The sequence below is a fragment of the Oryctolagus cuniculus genome, chromosome 4, assembly GCF_964237555.1.
Source record: "Oryctolagus cuniculus chromosome 4, mOryCun1.1, whole genome shotgun sequence".
In the NCBI taxonomy this organism is placed as follows: Eukaryota; Metazoa; Chordata; class Mammalia; order Lagomorpha; family Leporidae; genus Oryctolagus; species Oryctolagus cuniculus.
The window spans coordinates 83755183-83763865 of NC_091435.1; the positions used below are offsets into that span (position 1 = coordinate 83755183).

Here is an 8683-nt window from a genome sequence, read left to right on the forward strand (position 1 = left end):
TAAATAAATATTAAAAAAAAAAAAAAAAAAAAAAAAAACACGTTCAAGGAGAGGCCAGCATAGCCAGTAAGGCTGCTGCCACCACCTGATAGACTGACATCCCATATGGGCCCCAGTTTGATTCTCAGTTACTCCATTTCCAATCGAGCTCCCTGCCAATGGCCTGGGAAAACAGCAGCAGATGGCCTCAGTGTGTGGGTTCCTGCCAATCACTTCTAAGACCTGGATAAAGCTCCTGGCTTTGGTCTGGCACAGCCCTGGCCTTTAGTGGCCATCTGGGTAGCAAATCAGCGGATGGAAGTGCTCTGACTCTTGCTCACTCTCTCTCCCTGTAACTCTTCCAAATAAATAAATATTTTTTAAAAGTTCATTGAAAATGGAATTAAAGATAAATTTGCAGTGCAAAAAGTTCTGAAGTCTAGGGGCCAGAGGTGTGGTAAAGTGGGTTAAACTGCTGCCACCTAGGACACATGCATCCCAAATGGGTGTTGGTTGGGATTCCCAGCTGCAGAGGCTGCTCCATATCTAACAGAGCTCCCTGCTAATGAGCCTGGGCACTTGGGCCCCGGCACCCAAGTGGGAGACCCAGATGGGCTTCCAGGATCCTAACTTGGCCTGGCCCAGAAAGCCCAGCCCCACTGTGGCCACTGAGTACATTTGGGAAGTGAACTAGTGAATGGAAGATCTCTCCCTCTTTGTATTTGTCTCTCTGTAACTCTTTCAAATAAATTTTTGTTAAAAAAAAAAAAAGTTTTGAAATCTGTGCATACAAGGGGGCTTTGAAAACCTCATGAGGGGCTGGCACTGTGGCATGGTGGGTAAAGCCGTCACCTGCAGTGCCATCATCCTGCATGGGCACCAGTTCGAGTCCCAGCTGCTCCACTTCCAATCCATCTCTCTGCTATGGACAGGGAAAGCAGAAGAAGATGGCCCAAGTCCTTGGGCCCCTGCACCCGCATGGGAGGCCTGGAAGAATCTCCTGGCTCCTGGCTTCGATAGGCACAGCTCCGGCTGTTGCAGTCAGTTGGGGAGTGAATCAATGGACGGAAGACCTCTCTCTCTCTCTCTCTCTCTCTCTCTCTCTCTCTGTAACTCTGACTTTGAATAAATATCTTTAAAAAAAAAAAAGCTCATGAAAAAAGACCTACTAGAAAAACTAAATTGCAAAATTTTTTGCACCAAAATATACTTATCTTAATTCCTTTCTCCATAAACTTTTTGAAGTACATAAAAATTATATCCAGATATACAAGGAACTGAGGTCAAATAAGTCATACTGTCTTTTCTACAGTGACCCTATTAAATAAAACAACTAAAAAATTATCCTTCCCCCCCCTTTTTTTTTTTCCAGAGGAATCAAATTTAGTCATCCATTTGGACCTTAAAGTTCAGATCTTAGAAACCAAAATGCAGAGGCAGATGTCTGGCATAATGCTTCAGATACCACTGGAAGGTCCGCATCCCTTATCAGAGTTCCTAGGTACCAGTCCCAGCTCTGCTCCTAGTTCCAGCTTCCTGCTAATGAGCAACCTAGGTGGGTGGGGCAGATAGTACCTAAGCCATTGCCTGTGCCACTCTCATGGGAGACCTGGATTGAGCTCCTGGCTTATCGATTTAGGAAATGTACCAGCAAATGGGAGATCTGTCTCTCTGCCTTTTAAATAAATAAAACACAAAAAAAATTTCAAAAGACAAAGATTATTTTAAAAATTTAAATGTAAAAAAGTCTATCAATATAAACACAAATGGAAAAATATTGGTAAGTTTTGAGATGGGTGACATATATGTGGTAGTTCACTACACTGTGCTCTCTATTCTTATATATGTTTTTGAAAGTCTTTGAGAATGTTAAATTTCTAAAACTGTTCAGGTGTACCAAGTAGCTGTATCAAGTAGTCTTCGTAAGAAATAATTCTAGGGGCCAGCACTGTGGCGCAGCAGGTAAGGCTGCCGCCTGCAGGGCCGGCATGCCATATGGATGCTGGTTCAAGTCCCGGCTGCTCCACTTCCAATCCAGCTCTCTGCTGTGGCCTGGGAAAGTAGTAGAAGACAGCCCAGGTGCTTGGGCCCCTGCACTTGCATGGGAGACTGGGAAAAAGTCTCTGGCTCCTGGCTTCAGATCAGCGAAGCTCCGGCCGATGCAGCCATCTGGGGAGTGAACCAGCAGATGGAAGACCTCTCTCTCTCTCTCTCTCTCTGCCTCTCCTTCTCTGTGTAACTCTGATTTTCAAGTAAATAAATTATTTAAAAATTCAAAAAAAATTCTAAAATAAACCAGAAACATCAATTCATCAATAAGTTATCAGGAAACACCGAAATGAAGGTAGTCCTCAAATCAATAGAAAAACATAAGACCATATCTGCTTGGAAGTTACTGAGGAAATATTTCTAACACCATGAAGTCTATGTCTCTGTATTTTAAAATGTTATATAGTCAATGACTAATTAAAAAGATAAATTTTTAAGACGCTGGCACTGTAGCATAGAGGGCTAAGCCACCACCCACAGCACCAATATCCCATATGGGCACCAGTTCCAGTCCCACCTGCACCACTTCCAATCCAGCTCTCTTCTAATGTGCTTGGGAACACATCAGAAGATGGCCCAAATCCTTGGGTCCTTGCACCCTCGTGGGAGACCAGGATGAAGCTCCTGCCTTCAGTCTGGCCCACCCCTGGCTGCTGTAGCCATTTGGAGTGAACCAGTGGACGGAAGACTTCTCTGTCCCTGCCTCTCTAACTCCACCTTTCAAATAAATAAATAAATCTTTTTTTTTTTTCAAAATTAAAATTTTATTCTTAGAACTGAAAGGCACAAATTTTCTTTCCTTTTTTTTATTTGACAGGTAGAGTTATAGACAGTGAGAGAGAGAGACAGAGACAAAGGTCTTCCTTCCATTGGTTCCCTCTCCAAATGGCTGCCACACTGGCGCTGCGCCGATCCAAAGCCAAGAGCCAGGTACTTCCTCCCAGTCTCCCATGCGGGTGCAGGGCCCAAGCACTTGGGCCATTCTCCACTGCCCTCCCGGGCCACAGCAGAGAGCTGGACTGGAAGAGGAGCAACTGGGACTAGAACCTGGCACCCATATGGGATGCCGGTGCCGCAAGCGGAGGATTAACCAAGTGAGCCACGGCGCTGGCCCCTGGTACAAATTTTCTAGTTTAGTGGTTTGCAAACTTTTAGAGATATCCCAGCCACTTTATCTATCACTACATTTTATGTAACAGGGAGTGTATACAAAACACACAATTCTGTTTTTAAAAAGGATCTAGTTACCTAACAAAAAAAGACTTAAAACCCACTGTTATATTTCACCACTCACATTCTACAGTTCTAGAAAAGGTTAAAAAACATGTGTAATATCATTCAATTAATGGTAGTGTCAAGAACTGAATTTGGGGCCTTGACTATTTATCCAGTCTCCTTTAAAACAATACACCACCTCAATCTTTAGTATGAATAAAATTCTGTTTCAATGTTCTTGTCTGCAAAATAGTTATTAAAAAAAAAGATCATCTCTGAGATCATTTTTCAGATCTAAATTTCTGGCTCCATAAATGCCAAGCTTACACAGAGTCCTATATTAAGAGAATATTCTTGAACATAGCAGAAACACCCAAATATTCCTAAGGATGCCAGAGAAATACAAATCAAATACAGAAAATAAGCTGCTAATGATTCCGTCGCTGCTTTCTGAGTCCTGAAACTTTCTGCAACTTCTCCATCTTTTAGCTAATGCAAGAATATGAAACACTGTTCTCAAAATGACTGAAATAATTCTACTTAAAGTGGATTATTTTTGGTTATTAGATAATTCTAGAAAGGATACTAGCCTAACCATGATAAGCATCATCAACCATGAAGATGTTCAAACTGCCACATAGAAAATCAAGTACATATCATTCTCTTAAGTTTAAATAATTGAACTCAGAGGAGCATAACCAGCTGACACATACGGTCACAAATAAAGTTTTAATTCCTACCTATTAAAGCCTGAAAGAGGTTGCTCTGAAATATGTTAATAACCCGTTCTATGGAACTTCTGAGATGTCTGTCTTCAGTTTGGCTTAGTTTCAAACGATATTCTTCCAAAAGGTGCAAGGCTCTCTGGGTATCTGAGAAAAGAAGAGACTGATTAAAAGTGTATACATATTTACAAACTTTGCATGCTAGTGCACATGATTCCGCAAGGCATCTGAGCAGTTCTGCAATTTCTCTAGGTCAATCAACGGCAAAATGCTCATGTACACCTGTTCTCCAAAATGATCAGAAAACTGTTGGAACATGCATCCCAGTAGCAAAAGGAAGGAAGGAAGCAGTGTATAACAGATATGTACTGTTAGTCTGTCACAGTGAGAGTGTCTGATGCAAGTATTAGCAGCACCGTTTCAGATTACCTGATAAGCAAAAGCAGATTATCTACAAGTTGTCATTATACTTCAAATTTTAAGCGTTTCAAAATACTACTCTTAGCATCCCACAGCTGCTCACCCAATAGTGTTTACTAAGAGTGATAAAGTGAAATACTGAAAACCAATTCAGAGCTTTTTTTAAAGGGGCGGGGGGGGGGGCGGGACTAACTGCCTCTGGAATTTACTAGAGGAAGAAGAGTTGAACAGGTGTCAATCTTTGAAATGATGTGAGGCTTAGATTCCCCAAGCAATGACACTAGCTCCACAGTGTCTCGTCAAAGTTACACAAAGATTTTCAACACAGCAATCACAAAACTGACATCCACAAGAGTGTTCTGAAATAAATCCTCACCTTGCTTCCGGACCGGCATTTTTCTCCAGAATCAGGAAGCCCGCACACACCTTTGCAAACACAGAACGGAAAGAGAGGAAACAAAACAAAACTGAAAAATAGAATCGAGCAGAAACTAGCATTTCCTCGTTAAATCTCCAACCGAAAAAAAAAAAAAAGCCCTATTATCCAAAGCCCCCCTTCCAAAGTTTTCCCAAGTGAAAGGAACAGCCTCAAAACCCAGCAGTGTCAGCCCAGGTAGAAAGCGTTCTCCTCGGGGTGGATCCCCCCGCCAATGAAGACCAGACAATCAAGTCGGCTTCCCAGTTCTCTACAAAAGCTTCCCCCCACCTTACAGAGCACACTACCTGCCAGGCCGAGGGGCCGCCTCCCCACCTGCCCCCGGGGGCGGTGGGTATAGGGGCGCTCCGACCCTGGGCCCCTAGGGCGCCAGCGGCACCGAGCGCTCGGAAAAGGGACCCAGCCCTGCCCGAGCCCCCTCCTCTCGCTTGCCTTTCTCCTTGCTTGTTTCCTCCGGGCTACTCCGGCGGGGTCCGGACAGGGCAGCGGCCGCTCTCCGCGACGCCCTCGCGCCCCACATGCACACCTCCGCGGGCCCCCACACCTGCGGCGCTGCCACAAAGTTCCCGCGAGCGGCGTGCACTCGGAGCTGGGGTGCGCTCCGGGCCGAGTCGCAGCAGCTCCCCCGCCCAGCCCGGCTCCACGTACCCCCGCCCCGCCCGGGGCTCGAGGAGCTGAGCTGAGGGGGTGAGGGGACGGGGGAGGAGCTCCCCTCGGCGGCCGCACCCCCGCTGCCTCGTCCTCCTCCTCGGCCGCCGCAGCCGCCGCCTCCTCACACGCCGCGGCCAGCTAACCCGCTCGCCCTCTCGCTTGCTGGCCGCCCCACCCCCGGAACCTCGCCTCCTTCCGCGCCCCCGGTCGCTCTCCCCCCAAACTTTCCGCCAAGATGGCGGCCTCGGAGCTGGACTGCCGCGCTGCCACGTGACCGCTTTCCCGGCGCTCGCAGCCAATGGGAAGTGAGGAGGCGGCTCGCGCCCAGCCCCGGGCTCTCAGCACTGCTACCTTAGGGTTGAGAAGGGGAGGAGGACCGGGAGGAGGCTGGGGAACGCGAAGGGGGGCCCGGGGAGCATCCCGAGTGAACCTCCTCGCTTAAAGGGGCGGCCGCCCAAGAGGCTCGGAGGACAAAGGAGTTGACACACGGACTCTACAGGTGGTCCGGGGTTGCCCCTTTACCTCGCTGCACCCCACCGTGTGCCCCGCGGTTCTGGAGGTGCAGCGTGCGGGACTGGAAAGGCTCGGGGTCTCTGAAGACGGACGCGACCCCATCTACACTGGGTCCCAAACGCACATGCCGAAACACCCCTTAACCTGACCAAACACGTGCTCCACCCAACTCCACGACCGGACAGGGCGCCTGGCGCCGCCGGGGTGCCTCCTCAACTGCGCAAACCCCACTCGGGGAGGAGCCCACGGCGCCACCCACGTTAGGGGGCGGGGTAGCCGGCGCTTGGGAGAGGAGAAAGGAGGGGTGGGGAGGGGCGGGGGTGCCCTCTCCAGGCCACCTTCCCCGTCCTACTGATTGTCTAGAAGTTATTATGCGCCCCACTTTAAAGGTTTGAGACTTTTTCATTAAAGAAGGGCATGCGCAGTAGGGAGACCGGGAAATGTGGCACGAGTTTGAGGCTTTCAATAGAGGATATTTAAGTTGAGGTCTGGGTCCCAAGTCTGAGCGCACTGAAGGGTGACGAGAGAAGGTTCCTCGTTCACTGGCTCATTCCTGCATTCATCCCCCCAAGCCTGCCGTCCCCGCCCAGCCAGCACCTCAGGCGTGGCTCAGGCTCTGGAGGCCCCTTTAAGACCTCACCTCCGCCGGCCCGGCGCCCTTCAACTTTCTCGCGCACCTCGGAGCGGAACCGCCGGCCCGCTGGAGCCCTGCGGGCGGCAGAAGGGGAGGTACTGAGCGCTCCCCAGGTCACTGCCAGGTCTTCCGCTTCTTCTGGGGAAGCGGGACCTCCCTGCGCTGAGGTCCCGAAGGAAAACTTGACCAGAGTTAGTGACAGAGCTGGAAACCGGGAGATTTCTGTCCTTTGACCGGAACACTCTTCCCGGTGAACCCGACTGCCTTCCCCTCACACTGTGGCCATTGGCTAATAACGGGGAGTCCCGGGAGCCTCGTACCGTAACCGCAGCTGCGGCTCCGCGCTGCTGACCCCTGGGTTTCACTTTCTGATGCACCTTGGAATCCTAACTGGGGAGACGCCGAACACACTAGAGATCATCCAGACCCACTCTCTCGGTCTTGATGAAGAGACTGAGCTCCACAAAGGGGAAGCAAGTTGCCCGAGGACACGCAGGCTCTTCGGTGACAGAGCAGACCAACAACTCGGGGCTTCCCTCTGCAGGCCAGGGCTCTTTCCACCAGGCTTTTGGAGAACTTGACAGCGTCGTGTTGAAATATGAGAGAAGAGGAAGGAAAGTTTGCTGTAACCCTTGATACTACTCATGATTCACATATAAAGGTGCTTCCAAAATATTAATGGAAAATAGAATTAAAACATTGTAATGCCAAAAATGATACTTGCACATTTTCATAATACCCATTTGCCATGAACTTTTTGAAGACCCTTGTTTGCATGGATTTCAAAATTGTTTACGCCAAATAAGCTTATCTTTTACTTCTGTTTTTCACAAATCTTCTGATTTTCTTAAAAACTAATTTTTATTTATTTTATTTGTTTAAAAGACGAGAGGTAGGGAGGAGTAGAGAGAGATCTCTCATCTGCTGGTTCACTCCCCAAATGCCAACACCAGCTGGGGTTAAGCCAGGCTGAAGCAGGGAGCAGTGAACTCAATCTAAGTCTCCCATGTGGTTGTCAGGGACTCAAATACATGAACCATCACCTGCTGCCCACCCGGGTGTGCATTAGCAGGACGCTGGAGTCAGGAGCAGAGCCAAGACTTGAACCCATGCACTCTGATATGGGATGGGGCTGTTCCAAGTGGGTCTTAACCACTACACCAAATGCTCTCTCTTCACAAATCTTTCAAAATACTCTCACGTGTGCGCTTGCTAGGCAATGGGGAGAGAAAGAAATGAGACACAGGATCTGTTCTCAAGGATCCACAATCTCATGGCTGATAAACAAAAGCCAGTACAACTTTCCCAGAAGCCAGAAAAGGGGTCAAAAACAAATTGTGTGAGGATGAGGAGAAAAATAGGGCATGTTATTTATCAAGTCATCTACTGTGACTACCCTGTTCAGTTGTCAGGAGTGCCCAAAAGCAGGACTGGACCTCACACTAGCCCGAACTTAGGGCCAGGAAAGGTTCTGGCCACGTGGGAAGCATCATTACTCTTTACTCTCCTTTCTATCTGTCTGAGTTATTGGTTGCCACAGAACAGATTCCCCAAAGTTGAGTAGCTTAAAACTTAGCATGGGGCCGGCACTGTGGCATAGTGGATAAAGCTAAAATCTGCAGTGCCGGCATCCCATATGGGCACCAGTTCAACTCCCAGCTGCTCCACCTCTGATCCAGCTCTCTGCTATGGCCTGGGTGAGGAGAAGATGGCTCACGTGCTTGGGCCTCTGCGCCCGTATGGGAGACCCAGAAGAAGCTCCTGGCTCCTGGCTTCAGATCGGCACAGCTCTGGCCATTGCAGCCATCTGGGGAGTGGACCAGCGGATAGAAGACTCTCTCTCTGCCTCTGCCTCTCTGTAACTCTGCCTTTCAAATAAATAAATAAAACTTTTAAAATAAATAAATAAACAAAAAGATCCTATAATGAGGGCCAGTGCCATGGCACGACAGGTTAAAGCCCCAGCCTGCAATGCCAGCATCCCATATGGGAGCCACTTCAAGTCCCAGCTGCTCTACTTCCGACCCATCTCTCTGCTATGGCCTGGGAAAGCAAGAAGAT

The 8683-nt window shown here is 48.6% G+C and overlaps 1 protein-coding gene across 35 annotated transcripts in view; it reads right to left on the reverse strand.

Moving 5' to 3' along the window:
• The window catches only part of DLG1 (discs large MAGUK scaffold protein 1), a 250407-nt gene extending 243223 nt beyond the window's left edge, over positions 1 to 7184 (reverse strand). For 20 of the 35 annotated variants that reach the window (XM_070072341.1, XM_070072338.1, XM_070072337.1 and 17 more), the window contains exons 1-2: positions 5257 to 5712; positions 3984 to 4115 (exon numbers count right to left, since the gene is read on the reverse strand). In XM_070072341.1, coding sequence (XP_069928442.1) covers positions 3984 to 4115; positions 5257 to 5344 — 220 coding nt within the window. In that variant the 5' untranslated portion in view covers positions 5345 to 5712. Of the gene's footprint in view, positions 1 to 3983; positions 4116 to 4764; positions 4815 to 5256; positions 5730 to 6628 lie in introns of those variants that run through there. The other 15 variants (XM_008266703.4, XM_051818936.2, XM_008266702.4 and 12 more) reach the window with 3 other exon arrangements.
• Positions 7185 to 8683: the final 1499 nt, after the last annotated feature.